Below are 18990 nucleotides of genomic sequence, written 5' to 3'. Positions count from 1 at the left end.
AACGATAAAACTGGTAAAAGGTTGTGGAAGAAGTTCTGTCTGCTGTTTGATATGTTCACTGTAAAATCTGACATGAGAATCAGTGGTTTTAATCTGATATGAAGGAGATGAAGCTGGTTGATCTGCTGCTCTGTGACTTTTTACTGAACCTCAAATGTGAATCCACAGATATTTAATAAGCAGAAAACAGGAACAACTGTGAGGTTCAGGATTAATTAAAATCATTCTGTGATTGATACGGAACATTGAAATGATCCAGTCAGATATGTTGCTTCAATCAGGTGCTGGATTTAGACACAAAAAGCAAATTATCCGGGATCTCAGAGAATATTCATTGATATTTCTACAGTTTGTTGCAGTTTACTTGATTATTACGGACATATCTTTTGCTAACTTTGGGTTTTCCCTGCAGTTAAAGTGGTTTAAATGTAGATAAACTGCTTTTTGTTGTGCTTTCTTATCCTTTTGTTGACAAGTTTCCAGATTTGAGTTTTTGGTTCCATGTTATCATTTGACTGAACTGATGCCCTAAACCATAAAATTCAGAGCTAGTAGCAGATTTTCCTTTTGTAAATCTCTAAAACTGAGTTAAATCACCTGCTAAACGTTGTTTCAGCACCGACAGTGATGAGTAAATGTGATGGCAGATTGTTTGGGTCAGTATTTTCTCCAGAGCAGCGTCTGTATATTTAGAACAAAACATAAAACAAACAGCCTCCTTGTTTTCTGACAAAGACCAGGAACAGGAACTCTATTTGCTTTGACAAAAAGTTCACAAGATGATGAAATATTAGTTTCTATAAACAAAACCAAAAACGTACTCCTATATATGAAAGTGCGCTGAGTAGATAAATGGAAAAAAATTGAGATTTTACCTCATAAATCTGATTTACTGCAAGATAAAGGAAGTTATTAATCATCTCTGAGGTTAAGAGAACAGAGCGATGAAGCTGCAGAGTTTAACGTAATAAATATTCAAATATTCTCGCAACAGAAAATGTTCTGGTAAAAATGTGGACTTAACTGTTAATATATTAGTCGTAGTCCTTAATTTTAGAGAATGTAAACGGAAATATTTTTCATGTATTAACCCTGTAGAGCCCAGTGTAGTGCCGGCGCTATGACTGCATATTCATTTTTGATTGGTGGTGTTTTGGAAACCAGATAAGAGAGATGACAAAACTGTCCAGTGTTTCCTCAGACCAGGATGACAGATCAGATGTGTTAACAGAAGAGACTGAGTATACTATGGCGTTTTTTTGCACCAAAATTCATGATGATTTTTTTTCAAAGAAAACCTTCCTGGAGTGTTTTTCACAGCCTCCTTTACATTATTTCATCATATGGCACGTTTTGACAACATGTTGAAAAATCGCATTTTTTTTCGACATAGTATAGTAAGGCGTTTTTTTGCACCAAAATTCATGATGATTTTTTTTTCAAAGAAAACCTTTCTGGAGTGTTTTTCACAGCCTCCTTTACATTATTTCATCATATGGCACGTTTTTACAACATGTTTGAAAAATTGCATTTTTTTTCGACATAGTATAGTAAGGCGTTTTTTTTTTGCGCCAACATTCATGATGATTTTTTTTTTCAAAGAAAACCTTCCTGGAGTGTTTTTCACGGCCTCCTTTACATTATTTCATCATATGGCACATTTTTACAACATGTTGACATTTTTCGACATAGTATACTATGGCGTTTTTTTCTGTTCTGAAGTGGTCTGCAAAGTTCTCACAAAGAGCTGCTGATGGCATCTCAAAAGCTTTATTAAAATTAGTGCCTGTTAAAATATCGATGGTGGAGAAGAGGCACCAGGGGTTGTTTTTATGGTCTGCGATACGTTGTGAGAAATGAGAAGTTCTTGCCTGTTTGACTGCGTTATTGTAGGTTTTGAGTTGTTGACGTAAAATCTCATAAAGATCGGTTAATTTGGATTTCCTCCATCTCGTCTCAGCACTCCTGCAGTCACTCTTTAATTGATTGATTGTATAGTTTTTTCTCCATGGAGGTGTAGGTTTTCTTTTGATTTTTTTGGTTAAAAGTGGAGCTACTGAGTCCAGCGTTGACTTCAGTCTGCTGTTAAAATGATCAACGATAAAATCACAAGGTGAGACAGATGAAGACAGCGACAAAGATATCTTGTTGTGGTCAAAAAAAACGATGCAAACGCCACAGAAAATGTCTCAGGACTTGTAAAAAGTTCAAATCTGTTCACAAAACTAGAAGCTTATCGTCATTTATTACATTAAATCAGCTGTATCATCGCCTCTGTTCTCTAAAGTACTCCAAAGACTGGTAAAGTTTTTAAAGGATTACAAGATTTCTGTGCTGCTGAATGTTAAGAACAAAGTTTCCTTTAAAGGAGGAGGAGCTCCACAGTAACCGCTTGATTTCAGATGATGGATCAACATTGGAAAAGTAGGTTTTAAACAAATTAAAGTCCTTTTCATGACTTGTTTTAACCCTCATGTTGTCCTGCGGGTCAAATTGACCCGTTTTAAAGTTTGAAAATGTGGAAAAAAATATTTATATGTCCACATTTTTGAACATTTTTTGGTGTAAGAAAAGAAATGTTTTTTAAAAAAAAAAAAAAAAAAAAAAAATGTTTCTTTAAGAACATTCACAAAAAATCAACCAAAATCCAGCGAAATTCGCTGGATTTTGGTTGATTTTTTTTGTGAATGTTCCTAAAGAAAACGATTAGAAGTTTTATCAATATATCTGTAAACACTTTAGCTATTTTGAAGATTTTTTTGGAAGATTTTTACAAATTTTTTGAAAATATTTACAAGAATTTCCTTGTCAAATTTGGGGGATTTTTTTATTTATTTTATTTATTTATTTATTTTTTTTAAATAAAATTTTTAGGAAATTATTGGAATTTTCTACCTGAAGGTTTTGCAAATTTTTAGAAATTTGAGGAATTTTTTGCTAAATTTTTGAAATATTTTCAGACAAGTAAACAATATTTTTTGTTGCCCGTAAATGAAGACAACAGGAGGGTTAAAGTCCAACAGTCCAGACAGAACCTGTGAATATTTGGCATTAATGATCAGAGCAGCTACTGTTATTTTTCTGTACTGTGTCTTTAAATGTTTTTGTTTTCTGATTCTCCAACTCATAAATCACAGAATCTCGTCTTTTCAAACACACAAAGCAACGTTTTATTCCACGCTCCGGTGAAGTGAGTTTTCCAGGTGTTTTGAAAACTCGGGGACGACGGCGCTGCAGCGACGACAGGACGGTAACCACGACAACAGACGCTACAATAAATAAAGCTGACTTTGTATAAATAGAGTTCAAGTTAAAATATTGCTAATATTAGTCTTCATATGATGTTGGACTATACAATATAAATGTTGCTTTTTTAAAAAAACACATCCTCTACTGCTGCTTCTGTATTTACAGTTTCTTTTTTGTAGATTCTTCACAGGATTTCCAGAGAAACCAGGAGAGTGTTGCTTGGTTTGCGTCTGTAGGTGAAGCTACATGTCGCTGACCACAGCTTCTGTACCTTTAGTTTCTCATTCAGCCTCCTGCAGGATTCCTGAGCTGGTCTTGAAGCGTCGACGAGTGTTTTCACAGGTACGGCTCTCCGAACGTCCTGCGACACTCCATGACTCCGGTGCTCGGAGGACGGTCGCAGTTGTGAGTCAGTTTCACCAGGTTGGGCGTCAGACGGTCGTAGGCCAGTTTGTATTCTCGATCGAAGGCGTCTGACGGAAGAAAAAGACGTCAAGGTCAAATACGAAACATGTGAGTGGAGTCTTTTTTCTCAGTTTTTACCGTCTGAATCCTTAAAACTGGGCTTAAAGTGAGCAAAACCTCCGCCTGATTTGTGTTTAGGGATTTGGAAAAGGAATGAAATAATAAATTAACTGAGAATAAACATGTTTATTGCAGCTAATAATAGAAAAATAAACAAATGTTGCTGCAGGGGAAGAGCCAGAAGGATCAACAGCTGTGGTGCAGAAAATCACCAACATTAATTGTTTCTAAATGTGAATAATCACATTAACTTATAAAGTCCAGATGGTGAAAACAAGGTTATTATCTACTCAGCTTTGTTTGGTCAGAAACTACAGTAACTGTATCCAAGCAAACTTTTAAATAAATTGATATTAAAACTTTTTAACACTTTTAATTTTACATTTCCATTTTATTCAGATATCTTCCTTCTCTCTCTATTTATAACCACTTATTATAACAAGGAATTCATGCACCTTTAAATGTTACAGATTTTGTAACCTTTGCAAGTCGAAATGGCAACAAAACAGATTTTTTCCTGGTAAATTTACACAGTTAATCTCAGAAGTATCTGCCCTACAATCACCCCAATCTGGTTTCTTGCAGCTCATTCATGCTTCTTCTCAAGTGGTTAAAATTAACAACAATCACAGGATCACAATAAATTCTTCCTGTTTCATAATTCTTTAAATTATTGACTCTGGTTACATTTAACCATTAGATGCATAAGTGGGTCAAAAATGACCCGGTGAGGTTGTTTTCTTTGTAATGAAAAGTTTTTATCATTTCATATTCCAGTGATTCCCCCAAAAAACATGTTTTTGTTATCATTCCATTTAAATTTTGAAGTTACCTTTTATACTTTTAAAGAAATTGTAATGTTTGTATTAGTACCAAAAGCTCTTTATCACTGATAATGATACAAAAGGTGATGAAGTGCACAAACTTGGTGGGACGGACATTAGCAACAGCTGGAGGAAAAGAGTAGAAAAATGTCAACAAAATGGGTGTTGACATTCTTCTATTGCTGCTCTGTGTAATAATCTTTTTCAATTATCGAAATGATCAAAATATGTAATAAAATGAAAAATAAACACGTTTCAAACATGAAATCATTCTTGTGTGAACAAAAATATAATACAAACAAGTAATACAAATGATTATTCTTAACCAAAATGACAAAAATGGCATAAAAACACATTGATTCTTACAGGTCATTTTTGACCCAGTTATGGAAGAGTGAAGGGTCCAATCACTGGAGCATCTAAGGGTTAAATAGTTAATTTTTTATCCTGAAATTCAGCTAATATTAAGAACAAACAGTAACTAAATCTTCCACTGAATGAAACATAATATCCTGCAGGTCAAGTTGGAACATTTGATGTTTAAACTCTAAACTCCGACTCACCGATATCGATGTTGTCTTTTCCCAGAGCCACCAGCGACAGGAACAGGATGTCTCTGTACAAACTCCTGAGGAGGAGAGTCGAGGTCAGAGACGTTTTCTGGATTTTATATCAACTGAATCACACAAACACCAACCTGCTGCCACTAATACTCACTACTGAACCACGTGTTAATCCGCTGCTGAAAATAGTCCTCAGCACATGAATTACTTCACTATTCATGAGCTGTTTTGAACTCACTGTTGGTCTTTTTATGGGTTTTGTTGACAGTTTAACCCTCCTGTTGTCCTCATTTACCGGCACCAGAAAATATTGTTTCCTTGTCTGAAAAAAATCTTAAAGTTCAACAAAAAAAAAAATTTCTGAAAATTTGCAAAACCTTCAGGAAGAAAATTCCAATAATTCCTTAAAAGTTTCCCTGAAAAGTTAGATTAAAAAAAAAAAATACCCCAAATTTGGCAAGAAAATTCTAGGAAATATTTTCAAAAAAATTAGTAAAAATCTTCCAAAAAAATTCTAAAAATATTTAAAGTGATTCCATATATATCAGTAAAACTTCTAATATTCTCTTAAGAACATTCACAAAAAAATCAACCAAAATCCAGCGAATTTCGCTGGATTTTGGTTGATATTTTTTTTTTTGTGAATGTTCAAAAATTTCCCAAAAATGTTGAAATTGTGGACATCAGAAGTTTCACTGTGAAACTAGATTTTTTTCTCCACATTTTCAATCTTTAAAACGGGTGAATTTTGACCCGCAGGACGACAGGAGGGTTAACACTAAATAAAAACTTTCCTCGTCCTCCTGAGCCTGTCGGAGCTGCTGACCTTTGCCGTTTGACTCCCAGAGTGTGACCGAGCAGCTGCAGCAGCTGAGCCATGGGCCGGCCGACGTCGTTCCTCTGGATGCTCTTCACGACGCCCTGCAGAAGATCCTCGCTGAACGGCTTCTCCTCCTCCGGTACCGGCCGGCTCAGAGGGTAGCCCACATCTGGCAGAACAGAGACGGGTCAGCGGGACGGTTCTGGTCCAGGTTCAGATAAGTAATAAAAGTACTCTGGGCTGGGTATCTGCAGCAGCGTTTTAATTCATGTCTGTGTTGAGTAACAGCAAGTAAACTAGTAAAACTTAATCACGTGTGAATAATAATGCCAAATAGTTTAAATTCAGGTATATCTTTTTGTATTCCAACAAAAAGTGCAATAAAAACACAACACATCTCAATAAAATAATGTAGTTTCAATCAGTTTAAAAGGATAAAACATGACCTTTTTAGCGAACTGTGAATATTTCAACTTGTATTAATAAAATATTTGGAAAGATTTAGATTTTTAGATTTAGTTTAGTTTTTAGTTATCCATTATTTTTCTTATTTGGTTCCTGGTTTCCTTGTGTTACTAACTGCTCTAAGTTACGCTTTAAGTACTTCATCAACCATCTTTTATTTTAGATTCTCTGTTAAAGTAGCATCTGTCAGGCTGAATTTAAAGTATTTAGGGTCATGTTGAAACTTTTATACAGAAAAAAGATGAATAATTTCATTATTCAAGTTGAACCGTGTTGGGTTTCATGTGATTCAGTTGCTTCAATCCATCAGTTCTTTGTTCCTCCTGTGAGTGGACAAAGCTGACAAACTTGAATCCAAGACAAGCTTTTTTTTTTTTTTTTTTTTTAAAAAGCAGTTATTCAACAAGTCGGTCAGTTAGCAGCAGATATGTAATCACTTATCTGAGGATGTAAATCCCATATTACTGCACATATTATTACTGTAATTCAAGTCAATTTTACTTATATAGCCCCAGTTACAGGTCAGATTGTCTCAAGATGCTTTACAGAACCCTGTATTTTTGGAGCAATCTGAACTGTCCACACATTTATATCTTTCTCTGAGCTGAACAAATGAAGTCAAATATGACTCAAAAAATACACTTTAAATCACTTTATATTATCACATATGTACCATTCCTCACTATCTATTTGCTGCATAATAACTTAACAGTTTGTGTATATAATCACTATTCATGTACTTTAGCAATAACTTGAAGCTAAAGCAATCACAGTACAATAAATTGTGTCTGTTCTGCTACTATTTACACAAATATACTTTAAAGTATTGTAACGTAAATGTTGCTTTATGTCCACTATTTTCTTTAACATTTTATTTTTATCTGATTGAAACAGTCAGTATTTATCATCACATTTAAAAACAGAAAGTGCTTTTCAATAGAGAAATGCAATCAGTGTTTTCAGATCAACCTAAAACTTTGAATGATAAAATTAAGAACCCACAATATCATTTATTATACACATTTACCTCAATTTATTATCTAAATTGAACAAATTGAAATATTTTTTATAATTTATATTTACCTAATTTAAATACTAAGGCTAAGTAACTACGATATTATATATATATATATATATATATATATATATATATATATATATATATATATATATATATACATACACACACATAAAATAAAAAATACAAATGTACCAGACTAAATGATATATTAAATACCTCCTTATTAATACTGCAGTAACCTCCTGTTTACATACAGCATCTATAAAAAGGATTCGCCTACAAGTTTTCCCTTTAATGCTTTTAAACACTGAATCCTGGTTAGTATAATTTGGCTTTTTAAAAAATAATAATTTAGAAAAAAGACTCCTTTATGTCAAAGTGAAAACAGATTTCTGCAAAGTAATTAATCAGTTAATTACTAATATTTTGTTTGGTTGCCTGGTTACACATTTCTGACGTTTTCATGTCGATCAAATGAAAGATTAAATCACTGACAGTATTCAGGGAGTCGCTGTGATGTTTTGTTCGGTACCCAGCCCTTAAAGCACCACAACAACATTCACCATAAAGCTGCTGATGTGGACATTCACCACAGATGCAAACCCACAACCTCAAATACAGAGCAGAGCCGTATTTGAGACAAACTTCAACCCAACCGTCTCAGTAAAAATTCACACAGACACTTTCACTGCAACACTGAAACCATGAGACGTGGAGGCCGACGACGACACTGCAGCCATCGAGCAACAACACAAACAAACAACACACAAACAACATCCGAGCCGAGAGGAACACTCACTCTCTAACAACAGAGTACAATTAAGTCCTGGAAGACAGAGAGCAGACAGAGGCCATTAGCAGGACGACTAGCCGCCTCCATCAGACTATTCATTACTGCAGACTGAACCCAGCAGCAGGTTAACGTCGTTCATTCACAGCAGATCCAGCTGCTGATGTTCTCCATCAGCTAAATCTAATATCGTAATGCTCAAAACGACTCTGATGTTTAACGTTAAACCTGGAAAAGTGACATTTTTACCCACTTTGAGTCCATTAGCATCAACAAAATAGACACAACAGCAATCAACAGTTTTCTATCAAAGTGTAGCACAATTTTTGCAAACTAATGTACTTTTCATCTACTATCACGCCTATTTTCCTCTCAGGTTTCTTTAATACAGAAAATAGAAAAACAGGTGCATGAAATATAAACACAAGCCCTCTTTTGCTGTTTTCACTGGTTTCTACTCAAATTCAGCTCATATTTTAAGGAAATATCCAAAAAAGAATCTTAAACAGAAAGTGCAAATTATTGTACATTTTTGTCCACTATGTGAATAACAGGACTTGACACCCCTGGATAAATAGTGCCACCTACTGTTTAATCTGTCATGAAAGAATTGGAGAAGAAGAAGAAGGTACTGTTGTGGAAGTTCAGCAAGGTCCAGAGACACACTGGAGACTCAGATGATTTAGGTTGTGAGTAAAGGTTTACTGATATCAGATAGAAGTGACACCAACAGAGCAGCAGTACATGCAGGCAATGCCAGCATCAGTTCTGAGGATTCTCTCTGATCTTTGGGTAAATAATGTAGCTGGGAGAAGGTCAGATTTAGATTACAGACCAATATGGAGACAACTAGTCTGTTTAGTCATGTCAGAATAGACGATATCTAACCTCGACCAGAGCAGAGAGTCCTGACATTTGACAGCGTCTACCAAATCAAAGGTACCAAATCATGTATTTCTGGTGTTTCCTTGTTCATCTTCTTTTGAGTTGTAGCGCAGTCAGTAAAGTTATTAGCTAATTAGTCGATCTTTTTTTCATTCTCTTCAAAGGTAAACTTAACTTAAAGATAAAATGATCCATAACTGCAGCTTCAAGAGACACAGAGGTAAAGATTCTTTTAAATCACTTCATAAAACCCACTTTTACAGACTCGCCTTCCTGTAAAGTTCTCTTTTATCACTATGTTCTACCTGTCAAAGCGCTTTGTAAATGTTCTTCTGAAAGGCACTATAAAGTTATTACTTTTATTATTTTTATAAAGAAAACACACCTATGTATGATTCACTCCACAGTTTTTTTGCATTATTTTCTTAATCTCATTCCCCTCCTGCCGTTTCTGATCATTCTCTTTAAATTTCCAGTTTTTTGCTTTTATCCCATTTTTTGTTAGTCTGTTTGTCCTCTACAGCTTCGAGGGTCATTAAAGTTTAAATGGACAGCTTCTGAAGAAGATGTTTCAACAGCAGTCGAGTAAACTACGTCCGATAAAAATGAAAAACACGAGCAGCCAGACTCACTGTAAGTGTTCCAGAGGATGTAAAGAGGCTGAATTGGCTCCTGGTGCAGCTTCAGATTGTCCCATAAGATCTGGATCAACACGTGTTTGCTGTCCTCAGACATCCAGTGACGAGGAACCTGACGACAAACGAGACGGAAACTGTGAGTCTGACTGATTTTAATATTCACAGTTATCAGAAATAAATACGTGTAACTTGCAGAGCTGTACTTCAAGGTGTGTAACTGTAAACTGTGACATCGTTCCTGGATGTGATTACCAGTAAAAACAGCTAAATGACAGCCTGGACCCTGTTTTCTGATATTTAGGGCCCAAGCACTGACATTGCGTAGGACCTATTGGAATGCAAGGAAATATTTTTCACACAAAAGGACATTTCACCTAAACTTTTGAAGTTTGGTAGACATCTGTAGCACATCAGGTTGCACAAAAAAATCCATGTATTTAGCTTTTAACTATCATAAATATGAGTATTCTTGTGTTGTGTCTGACCTGTGAGTCGGCGTTGCAGTGCTCCGAGGTGAGGATGAGTCCCGGCAGGTTACTGGGCAGGTCCAGGCGTCTGAAGTACCAGACCAGGTTCCAGTAGATGATGGGATGGTGGTCCACCATGTCGGCCTCCGTGATCACCGGGTCGCCCTCGTTCTCCAGCAGACTCTCCAGCTCCTTCCACAGGACCAGCGGGCTCAGATAAGGAACCGTCACCGGCTCGGGGTTGTGGAGGCGCCACTCCATACTGAGAGGGTCCTGGGTGGGGCAGAAAGGACGGAGGGTAGAGTTGTAAAGAGAGGGAAACTGTGGAGTCAAGCTGGACTGAATTATAAATCCTGGTCCAAACCTGATACATAGATGAACAGAATCAAAGCACCAGCAGTAATAGAACATTAATATAGTTATTCTAACACAACAATTTATAATGCTTCTGGCGCATTCTCTATCATGTTTTATTCAGCATTTGTTGCTTTTTTATATATTATTTCTGTAAAACTGTTTTGTAGAAACTAGTATTTCTAAATCTGCAGTCATAAATAAAGTTCTGTACATCAGCATCACTGGCTGATGTTAACATAAACTGGACTATATCATTACCACCCCAAACCATAAAATTTGCACAGACATTCTTGCACTGCACATCTTTGCACTTTTAAACTTTATTTTTATTTTTTCTGTTAAAAATTTTGCCACCCTTGTATATATTGTAAATAAAACTGCTGTAACAATGTAAATTTCCCCTGGAGTGGGGAGAAATAAAGAACTTTATCTTATCTTATCTTATCTTATCTTCACAGTTCACTGAGATGTGTTTTATATCAACTTTAAGCTGAATTTATAGTTTTTTTATAGCAGAAAAAGCTGTAAACACAACACTAACTGCTGTATTTTATCTTTGAAGTTTATATGACGAATGCTTATGTTAGAAAACAGCAGCTTATTCAGACTTGCAAGCGACGCAGAGCAACATTAGCTTGTTTCTTAGCTAAGTTTTGGTATCATTCACGTGTTAAATGCTGTCAATACAGTCGCCCCTTAGTTGTTGAATATGTTTGTTTGCTGCTGGACAGATACTTTCAGCTTCGTTGTAACCTGAAAAAAAAAAATCTGAGAGCGCTAGGACTGAACCAAAACACAAACTAGAAGAGTTTACGGGACGGGGGAACAGTAGAACTTGATAATAATTCTTGTTACTATGAGAGGAAACTTTGATCCATCGTTAAATCTACACCTGTCTCCACATTTATGTCAAAATCCACTCAGATTTTTGGCTTCTTGATCTTGGTTTAGGCTCCATTGAAACATCACATCACCAAAACATTGTTCTGCAGCTACTGCCAAGTTTTGTTGGTAATCCAAGAACATAAAGCCTGGAAACTCATGGTTCATTTGCTTTGGCAGAATATGTCTGGATCACCTCTTGGTCAAACAGATTTCCACCATTTAACTAATATCTGGTGGGTTTGACATGCCAACTGAACACCTAGAATCTGCTTTTGTGTATTGTCTCCAAAAGAAACAAGTGCAATAAAACCTGTTTACATTCTGTGTCAGCGCTACATCAGTAATTTCTTTGCTCTAAATGGTTGAAGGGGTATAAAACTACAAAGAATTTAGTTGATAATGTACCTTGAAATTTAAAAATGAGCTGACAAATTCCAGACTAATTTACGTTTGTTTGCTTTCCTAGTGATTTCAGGCATTTTGCTGCAAGTAAAGTAAACCAGAATTTTGTTGTCCGTCAGTAAAACTTATGAAACTTTTCCAAGGATCCACTGTTCAATCTTAAGCTAGTGTGATTCTAACCATTACATGTTTTTCTAAATGCAGTTCATAACAAATCCAGTGTTCGTGCACAACCCTGGCTCTGGAAAAATAAAGTAGCTTGGATCAATCAACACTATTCCAGCATATTCTGTGTATGTTTATACTCATTCACAGGCTGACACACAGCTAACTAGCACCTTTACGCACCTTTAACAGGGTATTTACCATAACTACTAAACCGGACCAAATGTTTGAAACACTCTTCTGTTTAAACCTACCGCGGCTTCGTTCAGGCGGCTCGGCAGGCTTCCTGACGTCGGCATGCAGTGGTTGAACCTCGGCGGTTCTTCCAGAGGCCCGAAGGCGCTGACGCTTCGAGCCATTGGAGCTCCGGAGGACAGCGCCCCCTGCCGGCGCTCTGAGGGGATGCTGATGCCTTGAGCTCTGGTGGATCGAGTCCTGAGAAAACACAGAAAGACGACGGTCAGGTTTTAATATCAGCACAACAGATGTTTATTCCTACTCTGATTTGAAATTTGTTTCACCACCAACTATAGATATTAAGAAAATATTCAAAAAATGTGATTAATTGTGATGAAATAACCCAAAAATATTATCCACTGAACCTATAAACTACATTCTGTATCAACTACACAGAAATAGCTACTGTGATTTTTTTTACTTTCAAATCCTTAAAAACAGGAAAGTATTTTTACTTTTACACTTTTCTCACTACATGAACCTAAAACATGATATTCAACTGTTTTGAAGTCTTTGGTGTTAAATTATTTACTCAAAAAAATAAGAAATCAGTTGGTGTGGTCAAACTTTTAAATAAATAACATATAATGTTAATCTCTTGGGTTGAATGAAGTAATCTATTACATTACTCATGCAATATTTATACCAGAACTCAGCACAACTTCCTCCTTGAAACTTACAGAAATAATTTGACTCCTATTAAAAGAAGTCCAACCATGTTTGTTGCTACTTTTATGCCCATAATACATAAATAAATTAATGGTTTATCTCTGTTAAATCTTATTTGTGTGTATATACATATATGTGCAGAGGTGAAACATCTTCAAGAACCAAAAACAGAGGTCCAGCTGCTTTTTACTGAAGCTAATATTGGTTTTACGTGTACTCTTGCTTAAATAAGTGGATTCTGATATTTAGCAAAAACAAAATCCAGTAAATCCCAGTAAGCTTTCTCTCACTGTTCATCTGGGTGGCTCACACATTTCATAAGCTCCCCTCCGTCACTGAGCTTTGTCAACACCAGGTGCTGCACGTCGTCTCTCTGCTCTTTTACAATGCAGATGGAGCTACAGTTGGTTCCTACTTCAAAAGCATTTTGTAATCAGACAAACTGGAAGCTGCATGAAGATGAGCCACGGTACAAATAAATAAATCCTCCCAAAACATCTGAGAAAACAACATGAGAACCCAAAAGTTTTAAGTTTTAATACTCTCACGTAGATCTGTGGCAGGATTTCTGGTTGTGTTTATTTCTCCCTGTTTCCAGTTTGTTGTTTTCCTTTGTCTTAATTTAACACATGAATGATGAGGGCAGTTTAGTTGACAAACTGTAAAACAATCAGCACAAAAAGAAGTTCTGAATAAATAAGATTTCATTCGATTTGTTAGCGTCAAAACTCTGATTTTACATTTGACCCGAAAGCAAATGGACAATCAGAAAGCAGATGCAAAAACTGTTGTAGTTTGCTTCTTTTAGCTCATTCCTGTTCAACATTCACATAAAATACAAGCTGACAGCGCTGTGATAAAACACACACCACAAATTATACAGTATTTTAACAGGAGAGTGATGTTTTTCTCTATTTTAGGCATTTCACACCAAAACATGATTCCCACTGAAAGTATGTAGACAGTAGATTGGAAGTTCTCATACTTTTGGATGTCTACTTAAAAATATATACATTTACACACAATTTGCATGTAAATAACATGAAAAAAACTAACGTCAGTCTCCACTTTTGTCTTATTGACATGTTTTAATCTCAAATTCAGCAAAAACATCAGTCTTGCTCTGCTCTTATTGCACCTTTAAAAGGAACTGCATGTGGGATTAATTTAGTTTTTGGTTTAAAACTAAGTAGGTGTGTTGTTAATAAAAACACAGATTATCCATTAGAATTGAACAATATGCAAAAAGTAAATATGATAGTGTTAACAGTATAGTGATTATTTTCACAGATTTTGCAATGAGTCACAATTATAGTGAAATTATGGTAGTTTTTGCATTCATTTTCCACTAAGACAAACCTAAAAATGATAGTATGACCTTTTCTGTAGCAAACACACGTTTCCTTAAATGTGGAAAATATAATTTGTAGGCCGCTGCAGCACCACAGTGCTTTATTTAGAACTGTATGTTGTGACATTCTTTAGTTTTATCAATTAACTGCAGCACCCGGTATTTGCATATTGCACTGATTTTGAAAATATTTTGATGAATGTTTGAGCCCTGTGAAGAGAATTCATGCAACAGCACCAGAGATACTGTTTATTTTACTCCATGTGCTCTTCTTCCTTGTCGAAACCTGACAACTACATTACCCACAATGCAACTAAACTGCAACCTGATCAGTCATGTTTAAAGCACTTTGTGAATGTTCTTCTGAAAGGTGCTATACAAATAAAGTTATTATATTATTATTATTATGTTTGCTGTAAATCTAGATCACTAAAGCAGCTAAAGGCTTCACAATGTTAGCAGCTGTTGTAGTCTTAAGCAGACAGGAGCAAATCATCCTATTTTATAACAGGTTTAGTTACCACTTAAGCTTCAACTTCTCTACTTTTAGTCAATCTACAATCTTGTTTATCTAGTGCCACTATCAAAGCTCTCGTCTTTATTTTCCGTGACTGAACTACATTATTAAACAAATCAGAAAACCAGAATTACAAATAAATAAACTAAGAGTGCCTCTGAGAGTATAAATAAATAAAGACAGTGTTGCACTACTGAGAGACAGTCAGTACCTTCCTGAACACTCCTGCACAGCGATCAGAGGTGACGGAGACGACACTTCTGTGGTGGGACATGGAGTGGACAAGGTGGACGTCCCGGTGTCCAGACCTGTGGAGGCCGAGTAGGAGGACGTCATCGCCTCGTCCACCGACGGGCTGCCCTTCAGGAAAAGTCTGGAGAGGAAGAAAGAAAATCAAGTCCACTATTACAGAAGAAGTCTACCGTAGTTCCTTTTTTACTAAAATTTATCAATATGCATTAAAGAGTAATGATTCCATACTTGATCCTGAAAAAGTCAAGAATAAACTCATAAAATTAACAAATTTCTCTCTACAGATCAGCTCAGCTCAGCATTCAGGAGTCGTCGCCTACCTGCCGGGTCCTCTCATGTCCCTGATCTCCACGTTGAGGAAGGGTAGGAAGGGGTTTCCACAGAAGGGGCAGGTGGTGTTCAGGTTGGAGTCGTCGGCCGTCCAGCCGGCCATGATCTCCTCGTCGTAAACCAGACAGTCGCACGTCTTACAGCGAGAACAGCTGGAGATCAGCAGCTGGACAAGACAACAGACACGACGCACACAGAACAGCATAAGAAATAACTTCTACTCAACAAGTGATAGTTTTATTCTGCAGCACTGATGATCCCAATCTTTATTTTAGTTAGTGTTGTCTGTAAACCACTTAATAAGGAAAAAGCACATCCCAGAAACCAAAGAGAAAAATCTTCATAGCAAGAAAAAAGGCAAAGTCTGCACAGGATTTGGTTAAAAATGAAAATGCAAGATTTCGATGACTAGAATCTTTTTTTCAGGCACAAATCTCACATTGCACATACAAAGCTGTCAAGTCAGTGACAGTCTTATAGAAGTAATGAGCTCTGAAAACAACTGGCTGAAGACACTTTGTCTACAAACAACCAATCACTCATCAACCACCAACAGAAAAAAGGGAGAAAAAAAATGTTGAAAAGTAAATATCCCAACAACGTTTTAAATACATAAATATTTATAAATATTTTAAGCAAAATTATTATTTGTGTCACTATTATTATTATTATTATTATTATTATTATTATTATTATTATTATTATTATTATTATTATTATTAATAATACTAATAATAATAATAATAATCTAATTAAATTTAATACAAAATATGGAAGAGTAAATAGAAGCAAAAAAATTGAAAAGACAATCTACAGAAATAGAGAATCTAAATATATACATAAATAAATGAGCAATCAAAAAATAAAAATAATTTAACTTCGACATAGCTGGTAGTCATAAACTGAATAAGTAAAAAAAAAATAAAATACAAGAGAAAAATAGAAAAAATGAAAACAAAAAGAAAAACAAACACATTTAATAATAAATAAATGTAGATAATAAAATAAACCAAAAATAGCCTCAAATAAAACTTCAACTGAGACCTTTGGAGGATAAAGTGTTGAGATTGTAAATATATTTTATAATATATAACAATGTATTATCTCCTCCTGCTCTCTGTCTGTATAATGCCATTTAGTCTCATAATGTAGATCAACAGAACTTTGCTTTTTCTTGCTGTAAACAATTTTGCACCACTTTTGGAACCGTTCTTTATATTTTTACCACGTGGATGTATATTTCTGACGGATTACTGATAAAACTGATGAGATGCAGTCTGCTACGTCTCAGTCTAACTTTATGTACAAAACTCTCAGGTTCATTATGATTTGAGTCTGAACTGCTGCAGACAAATCTTCCAACATACAGAAATATTCTGCTGAGGCAGAACTTTATGATTAACTCGATAAGCTGCACTGGAAGTTCTGAAAGCTGCTCTGAGTGAAATACCATCAAAGAATTCAACAGTCAGCAGCAACTCAGTGACAAAATCAATCCAAGGAAAGTTCTTAGTTGCAAAGATGCTCCTATTTAGAAAGTCTGCTATAAGCAAAGCAAAAATAGATTTTCCTGCAACAAATCAGAATCCATAACACACTTTGTATTTTCAGGAAAAAGACTAAATAGAAGCAGGAAAACACACTTTAAAAATAAACTGTACATTGCACATACAGTTAAATACTGTAACCTAACTGCTGAGTTGTACTTTTTTGTTTTGTTTTTGTTTTACCTCCATGGCGTAGTTGTTGAAGATGCTGGTGTTGCTGGTGTAGCGTGAAGATCCAAGGTCTGATTTGTCTGGCAGAGGGAAGCCAGGTGGAGAGACGACGCATCCTGGAGGATAAAGAAAAATCAGAAATCAAACAGTGGCCTTTTTATTAGGAACAATTCAGTACAACAGCTGTCATATTTTCAATCTTTACAAAGTGCAGAATGTGTTTTCTTTTCTGAATGTTATTTAATTATTCAGGTGAGAGTTAAAAGTGTTTTTATGTCAGACTGCATTTCTATTTTCACACCTAATTCTTATTTACATACAAGAGCAAGTCAGAAAATTAGAAACAACAGTGAACATGATGCAGTTTAGTGTAACACCACCACTAAGTGTGATCTAAATACTCAAAAGTATCTGTTAATTAAGAGTATATGCACAATGAAAGTTGAAGTTAAGGCAGGAAAGTTGTGTCTGGAAGCATTACACTCTCCAGATGTACCTGATAAAGTGGAATATACGTGACATTATACAGCAGGAGTCGACACAAAACTTAGATGTTTCTTTACACAGAAAACAGTGGTCACAAAACACATAGTGATGGAAGTATATTGCTTTGGAGGAAAGACTGTTCAATCTATTGTCTATTTGTTTTTTAAATAATTCATTTAACAAACTGTTAAATTCTCCATCTAGATGTGACAATAAAGAATTAATCACCACATCACAAGCAGTTATACTCAAATAATCTGACTCTAGGTGTTCTAAAAAGGAACCAATCCTGTAACATTTCTTTAGTTGTGATATCTTCTGTTTGACAACTTTGAGAAGAATTTAGTTAATCTTTCTTACCAGGGATCAGAGATGTGGGTCTCCTGTGGTTGGAACCTGCAGTAGGGCTGTCCAGTCTGCTCCGGAGGGGGCTTCGTCTGGGGCTCCTGCGGGGCCCCTGGGGGCCGATGGGTCCGTTCCTCTGTGGAGACACGACGGAGGACCCAGACTCCCCACAGTCGTCCTCATCCAGCAGAGAGGAACAGTCTGGATCTCCAACGCCGAGAGACGACACGCTGAGGTGGTCGCTGTGTCCATCCTGATGAACAGAGGAGAACCAGGCAGGTTAATGACAGCATCATCAGATCTTAGAAATTACAACACTCACATCAACCAGCACTTACTAAAGCCCCTCTCTGGTGTGGTTTTTATCTTGTTAACATGTCTTAGTGGTGTTTTTATGTGCTAGAAGGAGGGTCTCAAACCATTTTTGCACCAGAGACCAGTTTTAAGCAAGAATTCAATTTCAATTCAATTCAATTCGATGGGTCCCCCCATATAAAGAGCCGGTTTCAGCTCAAGGTTTCTCCCCATCAAAAGAGTGTTTTTCTTGCCACTGTCGCCTTACGGCTTGCTCTGGGGGTTCAGGCATATGGGTTCTGTAAAGCGTCTTGATACAATGTGACCTGTAATTGGTGCTATATAAACAAAATTAAATTGAATTTCAAGCAAGACAGTTTTCTATGGACCGGTCATTGTGCACATAACAAATAACAATCGCTTTTTTTATTTGAAAAAAGTGTCCTAAACAAACAACATGAGTTGTAATTGATGAATATGTATTTACTTTTTCTTCTGTTTGGCATCAAGTCTCTCCCTCTTTTCAAAGAAGGTCTCCAGTGATGTTTGTATTTTATTAATCTTGGCAGACTGACGGTTTCATTTAACGGCCAGACAGTTAAGTGTGGGATACAAGCACAGACAGAAGTGACTGGAAGACAATCTAGTCATTTTTCAAAATAAAACACCCTGCAGACTCCACCAGAAACTGAATAATAAACAAAATGTTTCTATTCTTTCTGTGTGGCCTGGTAC

The 18990-nt window shown here is 35.9% G+C and overlaps 1 protein-coding gene across 10 annotated transcripts in view; it reads right to left on the bottom strand.

Annotated features, from left to right (window-relative positions):
- Positions 1–2867: 2867 nt before the first annotated feature.
- The window catches only part of LOC111575108 (C-myc promoter-binding protein-like), a 110864-nt gene continuing 94741 nt past the window's right edge, over positions 2868–18990 (bottom strand). For 6 of the 10 annotated variants that reach the window (XM_035952714.2, XM_035952717.2, XM_035952719.2 and 3 more), the window contains 11 exons: positions 17977–18214; positions 17143–17246; positions 15403–15578; positions 15042–15203; positions 12311–12491; positions 10266–10520; positions 9775–9892; positions 8267–8293; positions 5988–6150; positions 5162–5226; positions 2868–3722 (listed from right to left, as the gene is read on the bottom strand). In XM_035952714.2, coding sequence (XP_035808607.2) covers positions 3586–3722; positions 5162–5226; positions 5988–6150; positions 8267–8293; positions 9775–9892; positions 10266–10520; positions 12311–12491; positions 15042–15203; positions 15403–15578; positions 17143–17246; positions 17977–18214 — 1626 coding nt within the window. In that variant the 3' untranslated portion in view covers positions 2868–3585. The remainder of the gene's footprint in view (positions 3723–5161; positions 5227–5987; positions 6151–8266; positions 8294–9774; positions 9893–10265; positions 10521–12310; positions 12492–15041; positions 15204–15402; positions 15579–17142; positions 17247–17976; positions 18215–18990) is intronic. The other 4 variants (XM_035952715.2, XM_035952721.2, XM_023280037.3 and 1 more) reach the window with 1 other exon arrangement.

The sequence above is a fragment of the Amphiprion ocellaris genome, chromosome 1, assembly GCF_022539595.1.
Source record: "Amphiprion ocellaris isolate individual 3 ecotype Okinawa chromosome 1, ASM2253959v1, whole genome shotgun sequence".
Lineage (NCBI taxonomy): Eukaryota > Metazoa > Chordata > Actinopteri > Pomacentridae > Amphiprion > Amphiprion ocellaris.
The sequence above is the reverse complement of the archived record's forward strand: the minus strand, read 5'-3'. Positions and strand labels throughout refer to the sequence as shown.